We start from the raw sequence: 17,153 nt of genomic DNA on the forward strand, positions 1-17,153 counted from the left end.
GGAGACTCGTTCTTACTCTTAACGAGCCGCCGGCTCCGAAAAAAGACACAAATTGAACAAAAATAGATGTAAAAATTATCTAAAAAGACACAAAATGACCAAAAATAGATGTAAAAATCACAAAAAAAGACACAAATTGACCAAAAATAGATGTAAAAATCACAAAAAAAAGACACAAATTGACCAAAAATGAATGTAAAAATGTTCAAAAATGACACAAAATGACCAAAAATAGTCATGAAAAAAAGTATTAAACCACCATTGTTTTCTTCAATTTCTTGTTCATTTTAATGCCTGATACATAATTACCAAAATCATTATCAATAAAACCATGTTAAATGTCTAGATATTAGCTCTTAAATTAGGGCCATTTTCTAATAGACTTTTATGTAGTCGAACTTCTTTTTGAGACCAGTAGAGACGCCCCCTACTGGTCACTAGAAAGAATGCAGGTTTAAGGTGATGACTCAGTCTGTTGGTTTCAGGGAAAAGAAAAAAAAAGTAATAAAAGTGAGAGGAAAGACAAGCAGCTACCAACCCAAACAACCTCCCATCAACCTCTGTGTGGCACAAAACGTAGCACTTTCTTGGCCAGGTTATAATAGTTTTGGATTTTTTTATTAGTTTTAGTTTTAATTTCATCGTGAATTTTTGTTTTCAATTTCAGTTAGTTTTAATTCGTTTTTTAAGGTGAGTTTGCTAGTTTTAGTTAGTTTTTATTTTTGGGAAAATGCTTAGTTGTAGTTTATTTTTTATTAGTTTTAGTGTTAGTTTTAGTTTTTTTGTAATGGGGTATTTGTTGGGTGTCAGATTCTAAAAAGTCACAATAAATGTTTCCTTTATTTCCTTTGTCTGATCCTGAGGCCACGTTTATACATAGCAAACGAATATTTTCCCCCCTCTGTTTTCAAAAAAGTTGTCATTTATATCAACCCACATAAATACGCCGTTGAGCGCCATTATAACTATGCCAAACCTATTATATGGGCACCAGTGTAGGGAGAAGGATAAAGCCATGCAAACCAATCAGAATCCTCAGAATCAACAACAACAAATAACACGAGCCACTTCCTGTTCCTTTCAAAACAACTAGATAGAATGAGTGAGAACCTAAAATCCTGTTTCATGGAAGTATCCTTGATAATAACCAAAATCATTATCAATAAAATCATGATAAATGTCTAGATATTAGCTCTTAAATTAGGGCCATTTTCTAATAGACTTTTATGTAGTCGAACTTCTTTTTGCAACCAGTAGAGTCGCCCCCTACTGGTCACTAGAAAGAATGCAGGTTTAAGGTGATGACTCAGTCTGTTGGTTTCAGGGAAAAGAAAGAAAAAGTATTAAAAGTGAGAAAAGACAAGCAGCTACCAACCCAAACAACCTCCCATCAACCTCTGTGAGGCACAAAATGTAGCACTTTCTTATAGAGCTGCACAATAAATCGAATTTTAATCGTGATCACGATTTTGGCCGCCACGATTAAATTAACCTGATCGTGGGCGTCTCTCCTGCAGATCTAATCAATCACTTTCTACTCCAGTAGTTCACCCACCATTATCATTTTGGCCATAATCCTGCAGCCCCACTTTTCTTGGTAATGGTACACACATTATTAACTTTTATGAACGGAAAACACACTTTGAATAATTCACAATTCAGAGACAAAAACACACAGCAGACTGTGGTAGTGACTTGACAATCATAAGATAGCCACATCTTAAACTATACGCTACTTTTTCAGCTGTTTTACTCAATATGGGACAATAATTTACAAAATAATCACCATGCTGTATTTAAGAAGACTTGAAACTGACACTTGAAACCATAAAATGCATTAGGAAAATAATTACTGAGGGAACAAATCAAGTAAGAATTAGGGTCATTTTCTAATAGACTTCTTTTTGCAACCAGCAGAGTCGCCCCCTACTGGTCACTAGAAAGAATGCAGGTTTAATTCAATTCAATTCAATTCAACTTTATTTATAGAGCGCATTTCATGCACAAGGCAGACTCAATGTGCTTCACAATGGATATACATAATTACAGTTAAAAAGCAAAACAAAACAACAGAAAACAAACAAAAACAAACAACAAAAAGAAAAAAATCAATTACAAATTAAGGTTTCACTTTTTAGACTTTTCAGGTTGCAAAAGAGAAAGGAGGAAGAGAAAGAAAAAGTAATAAAAGTGAGAAAAAGACAAGCAGCTACCAACCCAAACAACCTCCCATCAACCTCTGTGTGGTACAAAATGTGGCACTTTCTTCACTCACTAAAACGTTTCCTGGGACCATAATTACATTTCTTACCACCATGTAATTGGGATAACAACTTGGTATTGTGTAAAAGTAGTTTTTATGACACAGAGATCCACCACAGACCAGAAGTCACAAGTTCTCTCCCGTCTCTTTGTCTCTCTGTGGCACATTTTCGTATTTTACTTGGGTTTTTCTTTTTTTTCTGCTCTTTTTGTCGTCTTTCACATACACAATGTTCACATTCATGTCCAAATAAAAGAGATGACTTTTTGCTGCTCACTCAGCTTAAAATAATTGCCCAAAACTTTCATATTAAATTATATTAAAATGTTCACATAACATTATTTTATACACTGTATAGATATACTCAAAAGAAGAGGCATTTTTTTATTTTCCTCACAATACCAGACAAAGAAGGGATCCTGACAAATTATGTCAGGATTGGGAAATACTTACATATAAATTACAGCAAAAAGACAGTAAGACAAAACCATAAAGAATAAATAATTGTTATATACAGTCATGGAAAAATGATTAAACCACTTTTGTCCTTCAATTGTTTGTTAATTTTAAAAGGTAACAACAAAAATAGCTGATAAGAGTTTAATTTAAGAGCTGATATCTAGACATTTAACATGGTTTTCTTAATATTTTCTTGGTTATTATAAAGAAAACCATGTTAAATGTCTAGATATCAGCTCCAACTCCACCGCTGCTCTGCTGGGGAACAGTTTATCTCTGATTCGTTGGTCATTTTGTGTCTTTTGTTGGTAATTTTGCCCTTTTTTGGGGATTTTTTGTGTCTTTTTGGTCATTTTGTGTCTTCTTTAGTAATTTTTACATCTATTTTTGTTGATTTTGTGTCTCTTTTAGTCATTTTTACAACTTCTTTTGGTCATTTTGTGTCTTCTTTAGTCATTTTTACATCTATTTTTGGTCATTTTGTGTCTTTGTCATTTTTACATCTACAGTCATGGAAAGATTCTTGATATGAAACAAAATCATCATCAATAAAACCATGTTAAATGTCTAGATATCAACTCTTAAATTAATCTCTTATCAGCTATTTTTGTTGTCATCATTATATTTGACCAAACAAATGAACCTTTAGTTGTACCAGACATTAAAATGAACAAGAAATTGAAGAAAACAAGGTGATCGCATACTTTTTTCATGACTGTCTGTATCAATGCAGTGATCAACAACCCAATTTAATTTATGCAAAGTGAAAACATGGACACATCATCGTCAGTTTTAAATATCGGTGACATGTCTGTTCAGCACTCGGGTCCAGACGGACTCGTTCCTAAACATTCACTCAGCGCTGGTGGCCGAGCGCCAGGCCCAGCGTGGCCCGCAGCCAAGAACAAGACAATGAGGATATTCGCTTCCCTCTCTACAAAATAATAGCTTGTTTTTCATTTAAATGTCTACAAGAGCTCAGCAATAAAATTGTCAAATTATAGTTTAGTTGCTTTTCTTTGTGGGTGACGTGTTAAATGGGGAACACAGCCAATGAATTGAATCAAGTAGAAACCATACTGTGGCAAATGTATTGTTCCAAAGAATCGATATATTATGTTGTGGTGAAACTTGTGCTTTAAACCCTTTCTTAAGTATATAGTTAATATATTCTATGTAGTATATAGCAAATCTAGAAATACTTGTTCATATATTTGGAGCCTGAGCTCTAACAGTGCGAGGACACTGTTGAAATTGGTCCGTATATTATTATAACGGCAAATAAATCACGTTTTTGAGGGCTTTATCATATTCCAAAACTCACCAAACTTGGGACAAAATTCAATCTCGTCGAAAATATACGTATTTTATTGGTTTCAGAAATGGGCGAAATGGCAAAATGACCTACTAGCGCCCCCTAGAATTGAGCCCCTAAAACAGGTTTGTCGTAGAGACACAAAATTTGGTAAATCCATTTATCATGGGAAGACGCACCAAAAAGTCTCAAGAAGCCATACCCAAAAATGAACAGGAAGTCGGCCATCTTGGATCGAAAATGGTGTTTTTGACGTTTTTCCCCATTTCCACCCCACATACTTTAACAAACTCCTCCTACAGATTTAATGTGATTGACTTCAGACTTGGTCAGTACCATCACAAGGCCTTTGACAGCAAAAGCTGTTAAAAGCTTTGCAGACTGTCACACTATGTGGGCGTGGCATGGCGGCAAAATATGGCGTGTTGGTATAAAACACGAGACTGTATAACTTGACCATACATTGTCCAATCTGCCTCAAACTTGTCATGCATGATGATGGTTCATCACTGAACAGTTCTACATAACAATATTTCATAAAGTCCCGCCCTTTTTGGTTAGCCATGCCCCCTTTCCCCAACTAGTGAACCGGTTGTCGTAGAGACTTTTATGAGGTGTCAGTGAACTCAGCAGAGAGTCCTTGATCACCTCGCAACTTCAAAGATCCCGACTCCACTCTGCTCGGGCCCGTTCATCGCTGCTTGCAGCTTTCATTTTCTTTATTTTTGGCCCAAATACTCTTTCTTCAGTTTGTTGGACTCCCTTTGTTTCAGTATGACCGTGACCTGGTGCATTAAGAAATGTTTTTTTTTTTAGTTTGGTGCAGAAAAGCCTCCCTGCACAGATTCCTGACCTTTACTCCAACACCTTTGGGATGAATTGGAACAATGACTACCTTCTTATTGCCCAACATCAGTGCCTGACCTCACTCTTGTGGATGAATGGGAGAAAATCCCAGAGGCCGGACCTGTGGAGGGACACACTGAGTCGCATCTGTAATACAAAATGAACAGCCAACTCCTTCGAGTGTCTTTTAGTACAACCAAATGGCAAACATAATGATACACGTGTTATTCACATTCATCAACTGAAAACACACTTTAAATAATTCACAATTCTGAGACAAAAACACACAGTGGACTGTGGTACTCTAAATGGGACTATAATTTATTAATTGGACAACATGCTGTATTCAAGAAGACTTCAAACTAACAATTGAAACCATAAATTCATGAGGAAATATTTACTAAGGTAATAAATAAATTAAGAATTAGGGTCCCTTCTATGTAACTTCTTTTTGAAACCAGTAGAGTCGCCCCCTGCTGGCCATTAGACAGAATGCAGGTATAAGATTTCACTTTTCAGACTTTTCATTTTAAGAGTTGCATATTTCAATTAAATATAGACGCAATTAAATACACTGAGCCACATGTCTCTGTTGGCCAAATCACAACTGTAATAGTCATCAAGTGGCAACCTGAAAAATCTAAAAAGTGAAACCTTAAACCTGCATTCTTTCTCGTGACCAGCAGGGGGCGACTCTACTGGTTGCAAAAAGAAGTTCAACTACATAGAAGTGATTTAGTTCTTAGTTTTTTCAAACTCAACCAGTGTTTCAAAATTCACACAAACAGAAAAAAGACATTCCAAAGTCAACTTTTATAATGTGGTTGTTTCATTTATATATATATATATATATATATATATATATATATGTATATATATATATATATATATAAATGAATTGTTGAGAAAGTCAATATGCTGAGTCTGAGTCCAAGTCTGAGTAATTGTGCACCAGAAAGTACAAGTCCTTAGTCCTTAGAATGCGAGTCTCCAAATAGAAAGAATTCAGTTTTAAGGTTTCACTTTTCAGACTTTTCATTTTAAGAAAATACTTGATGACTATTATTATTATATTATTGATTTGCCCAACAGAGACACGTGGCTCAGTGTATTTAACTGAGTATAGATATAATCTGAATATGCAACTCTTCAAATGAAAAGTCTGAAAACTGCATTCTGTCTAATGGCCAGCAGGGGGCGACTCTACTGGTTTCAAAAAGAAGTTACTCAACATAGAAGTTACCCTAATTCTTAATGGATTTACTACCTCAATAAATATGAATAAATAAATAAATATGATAATATGATGACTATTATAGTTGTGATTTGGCCAACAGAGACACGTGGCTCAGCGTATTTAATTGCGTCTAGATTTAATCTGAATATGCAACTCTTAAAATGTGAAGTGTAAATTGAGCCTCCACTAACTTTTACTCATATGATATTATTATTCAGTGTAGCTTCAGTCACAGTCAGACTGGGGAATCGGTGGCAGCAGTTGAAGTAGCATTAGTAGTAGTCACAGCAGCTTAAATACTGTGTTTTTTAGTTGTTTGTGTGTGTGTGTCTGTGTGTGTTTCCTCGTGTTGCGTCACCACTGATCTGGGTACAGTCATGCAGCAGAGCCTCGGGCTGTTCTCTACAGCGTGTCGTCTGGGGAGAATCAGCCTGTAACTGAGTGTGTAAAAAGAGTGTGTGTGTGTGTGTGTGTGTGTGTGTGTGTGTGTGTGTGTGTGTGTGTGTGTGTGTGGGTTGTTGTAAACACCTTCTCCGGGAAGAAAAGTTGTTTTTCTTTCATGCATTCTTCTGTTACACGCTGCTGTTTGTTTACCTGGATGTTCTTTATGATAAACTCCCTTTTAATACCTTCCTCCTTCAAGAACATGTTCAGTATATTAAGTGTGCACTGAACGCTGCTGTGTTTGTTTATTTTGCTGTGTGTGTGTGTGTGTGTGTGTGTGTGTGGTGGAGAATGTGAATACAGGTGTGATGATGAATATCTATGTGTCACTGCTTGTTGTTGTAGCTTTTTGTGTCATCTGCAGGTAAAAAAACCAAACTATTAGTTTGTCGATTTAGGCTTTTTAGGGCTTTTTATATGAAACATCTCATATCAGCACATCTAAAAATGATTATTTAATTAAGTCTTAATTAACGACACACTTTCCTCTGTTACTGGAAGCTTTTATTTCTAACAAGACACGTTGCTGGAGTGTAAATATGAAACTTTAAATCCAAAGTTTAAACTCTGATAGCATCCAGAATCAGCTTTCACACTTTTTAGGGGAAAAATCACACAAAGTCTCAAGCAGAGATTTTAAATTTGATTTTTAACTCTGCACACTAATGTATAGCTCCATGCATCAGTGGTATTCAGATTTACTTATGGTAAAATACTAATACCACACTGTGAAATTAGTCCTGCATTCAAAACTTACTGAAGTAAAAGTACAAAAGTATCAGCATCAAAATGTACTTAAAGTATCAAAAGTAAAAGTACTCGTTATGCAGAATGAACCCACTCAGATTGTTTTATATATTCTAGATATATTGTTGGACTATTATTATTGATGCATTTATGTAAGGAGTGTTGTAATGTTGTCCAGATAGGGCTGATTTACTTTAAATTGATCATGATTTTCAGGTTAAATCTCCACCTGTAAAGTAACTAAATTAAAGCTAAATGTAGTGGAGTAAAAAGTACAATAATTTGCCTCAAAATGTAGTGAAGTAGAAGTAATAATAATAATAATAATAATAATAATAATAATAATATTAATATTAATAATAATATTATTATTATTATTATTATTGATGTATTTATGTGAACAGTGTTTTTTTAAGATAGGGCTAATTTTAACTACTTAATATGCTTTTATGTGGTTTAATTAAAAAATGTCTAATCATTAATCATGTTTTTTATGTTAAATCTCGACCTGTAAAGTACCTAAAGCTGTCAGATAAATGTAGTGGAGTAGAAGTATGAAGTCACATAAAATGGAAATACTTAAGTAAAGTACAAGTACCTCAAAATTGTACTGAAGTACAGTACTGTAGTAAATGTACTACATGCATACTGTTTCTACATGTTTACAGAGCGTGGCGGTCTGTTGTGCCTAGTTACGGTTGCTAAGCTGTGATTGGACAGTTTCTGTCCAAGAAGGAGTTTAGTGAAAGGTCAAGTAAAAATCAATCTGTAGCCCACTATCAGTGTGATGACCATCAGGCCTCGGGGGGCAGAGATTTTCTCCTAGGATGGCGAGGCGGAGTAGGGGAGGTCATGCCTTTATCATCCTAGGCTGTGGGCGCAGGCTGATGTTTCTGATATTTCTGGGTGTTATTATGAATTTTCTTGGCAAGAACTCAAAAGTACTTCTGATTCTCGCATACAATTTTCACAGATAACCTCAATCACTGTGTCACAGTCCCGATGGCTGATTGTTTCTCTTTGGTTTAATATGGAGATGTTAACGCTGCAGGTCACAGTGATCCATGACCACAGATTAATCTCTCCGGAGAAGAAACATGTGTTGGAAATCCTTTCAGAATAAGTCAGATGTGGTGCTTATTTGATCCCGTATGCAATGTTTAATTGGAACAAGTTAGGAGTGTCTTATAAACTGATGCATAAAAATGATTTTGGCAGCATTACGCACTGGCTGCTCTGTGGGTTTTAACCCTCTGGGGTCTGTGATGGTGGCGTCCTGATCAGATCATGTGACGTTTAACTATAAAACGAGGTCACATGGAGCGCTGCTATCAACTTCACTCCAAAGTTCAGACTTTCTCCCAGTTTTTGTTTGACATTCCTAGCTCATGTAAAACCAAAGATATGATAGTTTTAATTAGATAGAACAGAAATATTTGAGCGTTGGTGGAGCTCTCTGAGTCATTTTGCACATATTTGTTTTGAAGAGTTGCAGCTAACAAGGAAAAAAAGCCTAACAATAAATGTTTTTATGGGACTTTTTTGGATATAGTTTTATTATATTTAAATTTTACCTTTTTATATGTTCATATTTGTATACTATGTTTACATTTCCAAGTTCCAAAACAGTTCATTGAGCATATTTGTGGTTTTTATTGTAGTAAAAAGTATAATTTTTCAACTCGGATTTCATGATTTTTGTGTATTTTTGGGCTCAATATGTTGATAAAGTGGGTTAAAGTGAGAAAATAACTGTCAGATCATATAGGTGGAGAAAAAATGGATACCAAATATGGGTATAGTAAACATTTTTTATGTGGTACATGAAGGGAAAAATCAAAAGTATTCAAAAACAGAAAAATGAAAAATGAAAAACAGTCTCAGACCCCAGAGGGTTAAAGAAAATCAAACAACTGTTGAGTTTAGAGGGATTGTGTATCTCTGATCTGTTGGTTAACAGCCACAGTGACACCTTACCTGAGGCATTTAAAAGCTAATTTTTCCTGCCTCCACCTCTGACATCACCACGTCTATGTGGTGGTGAGTTTGCGTAAGAAACTTTTCTAGTTTTGGGAGGACGCCACCTTTCAGTATGAAAGTTAAGCACTCTTTCATACATGAGGCCCCAAGTCACCAACATCCCATTGTTGTTATGTTTTCTTGCTTTTTCTCTTAGAATAATCCGAGTCGAGTCATCATTACCTGAGTTTAAGTTCGAGTCATCAAGTCTTGAGACTGAGTTGAGTTCCAAGATTGCCTCAAGTTCTCCCTTCTGGCTCCTTCACAGAGCTGATAGACATAAAAAAAAGGTCTAAATGACACATAATGACACACTGTCGCCATTTCAGGGAGTTTATTTATTTAGTTCTTCCAAAATCCACACAGACAGAAAAGACATTGACAGTCCAAAGTCAACTTTTATAATGTAGTTGTTCCATTTCTATATATATGGATTGTTGAGAAAGATAATATGTTTGAGTCCAAGTCTGAGCCATTGTGCACCAGAATGTACAAGTCAGAGTCATCAGAATGTGAGTCCAAATCGAGTCACAAGGCCCAAAAATCTGATTTTACAACGAAATTTGCCATCAACCCGTCCAAAACGTATAAAAACACACAAACAATATGACAGAGGTGAACAGGACAGGAAGATAGAGATGAAGAGAGAGAAATACAGCACAACATGAGGAGAGGAAAGGAGGAAAAACAATTATTTTTTTTTTACGTGCAGTCATTCAAAGCCCACTTTAACGTGATTGGTCAAAAGACCCTTCATCAGAACACGTCACTCTAACGTCAGAAGTCAGCTTAAATACACAAGAAAACTTAAATCACAGGAAGATTTCTAATAATCTGTTTTCAACATGTCGTGTTGTACAGTGGGCTGCCAAAACCAAAAGGTACTACTGACATTCTTATACATATAAGGGCTGTTTCCACTACCGCCCAATACCCAGAATGAGGCGGGTATGAGCTGTCCGGAGTGGACTTTTCTAGGGACTTTTTTAGTCCCTATAGAAGAGCAGGGCCGTGTTTCTCCCCTGAAAACAGCCTGGTTGCTGATTGGATAGAACACTAAGCAGGATGTGACGTAGTACTGGACGCCACAACAACACGCAACATTTGTAAAAGCCGGCAAAGCAGTGTTGGTAACTTAGCAACTTTGTTGCTATATTTAACGACTTTTCAGACCCCCTTAGAGACTATTTTTCAAAAAAGCGACTGGCGACAAATCCAGAGACTTTTTCTAGTGTTATTGGAGACTTTTGGAGACTCGTTCTTACTCTTCTTAACGAGCTGCGGGAGCCGGAGGCTCGTTAAGAAGAGTAAGAACGTGTCGAAGCGGCTCAGTCCTCCTGCAGCAGTCTCTCCCAGCTGCAGAGCCGGAGGGGATGTTAACCCCTTAGCGTCCAGTCTGCAAATTGCTAACAGGCTAACAGTTAGCTCTGTAGCAGTACAGTGTGTATGTGCTAACAGGCTAACAGTTAGCTCTGTATCAGTACAGTGTGTATGTGCTAACAGGCTAACAGTTAGCTCTGTAGCAGTACAGTGTGTATGTGCTAACAGGCTAACAGTTAGCTCTGTAGCAGTACAGTGTGTATGTGCTAACAGGCTAACAGTTAGCTCTGTAGCAGTACAGTGTGTATGTGCTAACAGGCTAACAGTTAGCTCTGTAGCAGTCCACTGTGTGTGTGCTAACAGGCTAACAGTTAGCTCTGTAGCAGTACACTGTGTGTGTGCTAACAGGCTAACAGTTAGCTCTGTAGCAGTACAGTGTGTATGAGAGGACATTAGAGAGGGCGTGGCCTGAGACTTTCCCAGTGGACACTTTTCCCCCTAAAGGAAACACGGCTATACATTACATTATTATTTTATATAAAAAAATTGTAAAGTTGTTATAATATTGACAAAGTAAACAGTAAACTAAAGGAAAAGTCAGTAAGAAAGAAGTGTTTTTTGCCACCTATTTTTCCATGATCACAGTGTTCTTATTGGCAGAGCTTCTTTTTTTTTGCAACCGGCTTTCATGCACGTTGTTCAATTTGTAAAAAAACCATCGCTCTATACTACTTAGACTGCAAACAGACTACAAATTCAAACCAAATTGGTTCCAGTGACAAAATATTACCCACAGATCCTGCATTAATATCCTGAATCTGTTTATAGAGATGCATAAGAAAAAAAATACCAATTCTGCACTTGTTAATAGAACTTTAACATGTTCAGTGCAACATTTTAATGATTTCCTGCAGCAGAATCAGGACTGGCTCCACATAAAGCGTCTCTCTGTGGGAGGTAAAGGGGTCAGTGTGTGTCTGTCCTTGACATGTGATAAGCGAGACGCCACAGACTGATTTTGATGAAAGTCCAGGGAGTGATGCATCACGCTGCTCTGGCATTTTCAAAATGACTGTGTTTGGCCCAAGGTGGGAGCAGCAATTACCTGGCAAACATTTTAATAACCAGTCATATCTCACATACTGCTGCAGGGAATAAAATGAAACTTGGAGCACATAGCCAACTATCCGTGCTCTACAAATCTGTCTCCAGGGTCAACAGTTTGCAACATATTGGATTTTCCACAGTTTTTAGTTGCTTCAGAACCAGGTTGCCCCCAGGCTTCTTTTTTTCTCTTCTTCTTCTTCTCCAAATTAATTTACTGATCACTGCAGGAGTCACTGCCTCATTTGTATCGTACTTCAAATGTGAAGCAGCACTAAAGGAAACATGAAAAGACTTGAGAACAATTCAAACAAACCCATACAATATTGTTTTTTATTGTTACATAACAGACTTGAAACTGATTTGTTCCAGACGAGGAACATTTTCCAACTCCTTTAAGGCGGGAAAGCATCCCCGCATTTCTACCATTAGAACCTGTTGGGGCGCTGTTGTGTTATTCTACCATTAAAGCAGAAAGAGGATACGTCGTTTTGTAGTATTTGTAGTTTTTTACACCTATTTTCGGTCTCTTGGCCAATGAAATGTGGGAGTGTCGCAATGCATCATGGGACTTTTCGAGAACTTTGAAATCATCACCAAAAAAAATATACAAAATGGCCAAAAAAAGACACAAAATGACAAAAAAAGACACAAAATGTCCAAAAAAAGACACAGAAAGACACAAAATGACTAAAAAAAGACACAAAATGACTAAAAAAGGGCACAAAAGGACACAACATGACAAAAAAAGACCAAAAAAAGACACAAAAGGACACAACATGACAAAAAAAGACACAAAATGACTAAAAAAGACACAAAATTACTAAAAAAAGGACACAAAAAGAGAAAAAATGATAAAAAAGACACAAAATGACAAAAAAAAAGAGACAAAATGACTAAAAAAGACACAAAATGACCAAAAAAGACACAAAAGGACACAACATGACAAAAAAGACCAAAAAAAGACACAAAAGGACACAACATGACCAAAAAAGACACAAAATGACAAAAAAAGACACAAAATGTCCAAAAATTTCATTAAAAGCATTACCGCATTTCTACCATTAGAACCTGTTGGGGGCGCTGTTGTGTTATTCTACCATTAAAGCAGAAAGAGGATACGTCGTTTTGTAGTATTTGTAGTTTTTTCCACCTATTTCCTGTCTCTTGGCCAATGAAATGCATCAGAATACATGTGGGAGTGTCGCAATGCATCATGGGACTTTTCCAGAACTTTGAATACATCACCAAAAAAATATACAAAATGACCAAAAAAAGACACAAAATGACTAAAAAAGACACAAAATGACTAAAAAAAGACACAAAAATGGCACAAAAAAGACACAAAATGACTAAAAAATGACATAAAATGATCAAAAAAGGCATAAAATGATCAAAAAAGACACAAAAGGACACAAGATGATTAAAATAAGACACAAAATGACTAAAAAAAGACACAAAATGACCAAAAAAGACACAAAATGACTAAAAAAGGACACAAAATGACCAAAAAACCCACATAATGACCAAAAAAAGTCAAAAAAGACACCAAATTACTAAAAAAGACACAAAATACGAAAAAAGACACAAAATGACTAAAAAAAGACACAAAAATGGCACAAAAAAGACACAAAATGACTAAAAAATAACATAAAATGATCAAAAAAGACATAAATTGACAAAAAAAAGACACAAAATTACAACAAAAAAAAAGACACAAAAGGACACAACAAACCTCAAAAAAGTCACAAAACAACTAAAAAAAAGACATGTGGGAGTGTCCCAATGCATCATGGGACTTTTCCAGAACTTATAAATCCTGGTGAAGACGACTATAGCGGAGGGAGCTCAGATATAACAGCTATAAGCTCTCAGATACTTTATGAATTTCATTTCTATCTGCTACAGAGGCTGAAAAATCTATTATTTAGTAGAAGAGTTGACACTTCTGTTGAATTTACAGAAAAACTTCAGGTTTTAGGGGCTGATTTTAAAATCACCAACCAGAGGTTTAGGACCAAATGGGTTAATATGAAGAATATAAGGAAGCTCCAGTTCAAACTGTAGATTGAGGAAACAGTCAACCTGAGCTCAGTTCTCTGGCATCATTTCTACTCTGTGACTCGTCTACTTGACAGCGAAGCTTTTAATCCTCTGCAGAATGCTCCTAAAGCTGCTCTCTGCAAGATGTGATGTTAAAAACAACACCTGCCTCCTAACCTTTATGATAATCGCTGTGTGGGAGAACATCCTCTTCTCTGTTTCTAGTCTAGAGGAAGATAATCTGCCTACAGACACCAGAGTCTGAACCAGCAGCCAGTCAGAGCTCTAACCTCGTGGTTTCTCACCTTTTTGGCTTGTGTAATGACCCGTAATCACACAAGTTTGGTGAATTATCTCGGATCATTTCTTTGTAATGCATCTTTTTCGGCTCATTCTTGTGCAAAATAAATCCCCAGGAAATATTTCCAAGATCTTTGATGTTTTTTCCTTCACACTTTTGAGTGTTTGAGTGTTCCTCGCTGCAATAATAAGGTCATCAACTCAGATAATCATTAATAAAAAACCTTTTCATTTTCAGTTTGCCTACTGTAAACATCAAAATGACTAAAAAAAGACACAAAATGACGAAAATAAGACACAAAATGATGGAGAAAAAAAACTAAAATACTTAAAAAAAAACACAAAATTACCAAAAAAAGACACAGAATTATTTTAAAGAGACACAAAATTATTTAAAAAGACACAAAATTATTTTAAAAAGACACAAAATTATCCCCAATATTGTAATAATTTAACAGCAGCACCACACATTACTTGGGTTCAAGTGGTGATACTGTGTATCAACTCCAGCTCCAGAGCTCTAGCGCCACCAACAGGTCAAAGTTGAATCTTTTTTAACTTTTGACCCGTTCATCCGTTTTTCACAAACGAGGTATGGGAGGTCAGTTTCAGACCTGGATCTCTCCGTTACTTCAGGTCAGACACAGAAAGCTTCACTCAGCACTATCAGAACAACATTACATTTCAAATGGCATGCTTCTTCTTTTTACTTACAGCAGCTACTGATCTTAAAAAGTCTGTACTGTAGCATACATTCTGCAGACCATAAACTCTGCAGAGAGGATTGTGGGTCAGAAAAGGACACACTGTGCATTGGGACATAGTAAATCTTCTCTGGCAGACTAAATATATGGTAGTATGGGAGCTGTTGTTCCTCACCATTGTAAATTCTACAGAATTCAAGGCAACACGAGGTGAATAATTGATATTCAAATAGTCATTTGGGTGATGGAGTGTAACTTTAAGAGGCCGGAATAGATACAGACAGCCGAATATTTAACAAGAACAAGAACATACACAAGAAGAAGAAGATAGAGAAAACCCTTAGAAAGTCTGTTGTAGTAAATCTTCTCTGGCATACTAAACAGTATGGTAGTGTGTGTGTTGTTCCTCCCCATTGTAAGGAACATATCTCCTGCTCTGTTTAGCCTCTACAGTAATATAAATATATATATAAATATATAAATATAAATATATATGGTGTGTGTTTTTCCTCCAGAACATCCCAGCTCTGCCCTGTGGTAAAGCTCTCTACTCCTATGAAGGAAAGGAACCGGGAGATCTCCAGTTCTCCAAGGGTGACATCATCATCCTGCGACGCAAGGTGGACGACAACTGGTACCACGGCGAGCTCAACGGTTGCCATGGTTTCCTGCCCGCCAGTTACATCCAGCTGCTGCGTCCCCTGAGCCAGACGCCGCCGCAGGGCAAGGCTCTGTACGACTTCGAGGTCAAAGACAAGGACCAGGACAAAGACTGTCTGGCCTTCAGCAAGGTGACTAAAACACACTAACACACACACACACACACACATTCTTGTACTTCTATCTATGTGAGGACCCTCATTACTGGTCCCATACAGCAATAGCTAGGGACCGGGGCTCGGGGCTCGGGGCGTCCCGCTACTAGTCCTACAACTTGAAGAGTTGCAGGACAAATTATATATCAAAACGTGCGGTTTGATCGGGATCGGTGTGCTATTACTTTTCTCTACAGAATACGACTTTTTCGCAACGTAAGTATTGAAAGCATTGAAGTGAATGGGACGGCCGAAAAAAAATGAGCGAAAAAGAACAATAATTGGAGATTTTTAAATGTCTACTTCTCCGGCATAATTTCACCTAGAGACTCCATTTAAACTTTAAACAGTAGACACAAGTCTTGTGTATCGGTGTATTAATCCACGTTTCGATAGGTCATATAGTTTTTTATCAATCCCTGTTCAATGACCATGATCATTTTAGGAGAAATTCTGAGATTATAATGGGTGTGTATTGCACGGAATGTTCGTGTCACAGTGTGTGACATCATCGCCAGAGTGTAGAGGGAGAGAAAAAACTGTCAAAAAATAAATTTGAAAACTGCGCTCCAGGCCGCAAATTCCACTCTACAGAAATAATTTATACATAGAAACGTAGGAAAATTAGTCTTCTCACTCACAATCCTCTGGTAAAGCTGTCAGAGTTATAGTTTGGGCGTAGGACGCACAGATGATCCACCAACACCACCAACAGCCTCATTGGCTCCCATATTAAAAACGCAGGAAGGTTTCTGAAAAAAAAGTTTTTTTAGATCGCTCTAACAAAGCTATTTTTTCATTTTTCTTTAAAAAAAACATATGTAGACGTTCAGGAAGAACTCAGGACGCTCAAAGTGAAGTCGGATCAATGATAGGTAATATGGTTTTGCCAAAAATGCTTTCTGTTCAAGGCCAGAAATTCGAGTCTGTCCACCTCTGGCTGCTGTCACTCTTTCATTAACAGGTGTCAGTTAATTCTGTTGATTGCTTTGATCTGATTGCCTTTGATCTTTGATGTGATTACAGTTAGAGATACACACACATGCGCTAAAGTGCGCACACTCCTCACACATGCATACACCTGCTTCAAACACGCACACACGGGTAACTTTATGCGATTTTCGCTACACACACACACACAAATGCGCGCGTATGCACGCACACTCCTCCACATACATGTTTCTCACACACACACACACACACACTTTGAGGTTAAAGGGCATAGTTTGAAATCTCTGAAGAATCTCATCATAGTGTACACACACCGGCAGTAGCCCCCGTGACCCTTTCAGAATATATAAAACAATCTGAGTGGGTTCATTCTGCATAACGAGTACTTTTACTTTTGATACTTTAAGTACATTTTGATGCTGATACTTTTGTACTTTTACTTCAGTAAGTTTTGAATGCAGGACTTTTACTGTAGTGGAGTCATTTCACAGTGTGTATTAGTACTTTTACTGCAGTAAAGGAGCTGAATACTTCTGTATGTAGTAAAGTATTGATCAGCTCTGTAAGTCGTCTGATATGAAGGTGG

General features: G+C 36.8%; 1 protein-coding gene across 1 annotated transcript in view; it reads left to right on the forward strand.

Annotated features, from left to right (window-relative positions):
• LOC131979579 (E3 ubiquitin-protein ligase SH3RF3-like) overlaps positions 1-17,153 on the forward strand; it is a 208,589-nt gene that overhangs the window by 113,588 nt on the left and 77,848 nt on the right. Inside the window, exon 2 of the mRNA XM_059343616.1 lies at positions 15,317-15,592. Within this exon, the coding sequence (XP_059199599.1) occupies positions 15,317-15,592 (276 nt within the window). The remainder of the gene's footprint in view (positions 1-15,316; positions 15,593-17,153) is intronic.

Source organism: Centropristis striata, chromosome 10 (genome assembly GCF_030273125.1).
Source record: "Centropristis striata isolate RG_2023a ecotype Rhode Island chromosome 10, C.striata_1.0, whole genome shotgun sequence".
In the NCBI taxonomy this organism is placed as follows: domain Eukaryota; kingdom Metazoa; phylum Chordata; class Actinopteri; order Perciformes; family Serranidae; genus Centropristis; species Centropristis striata.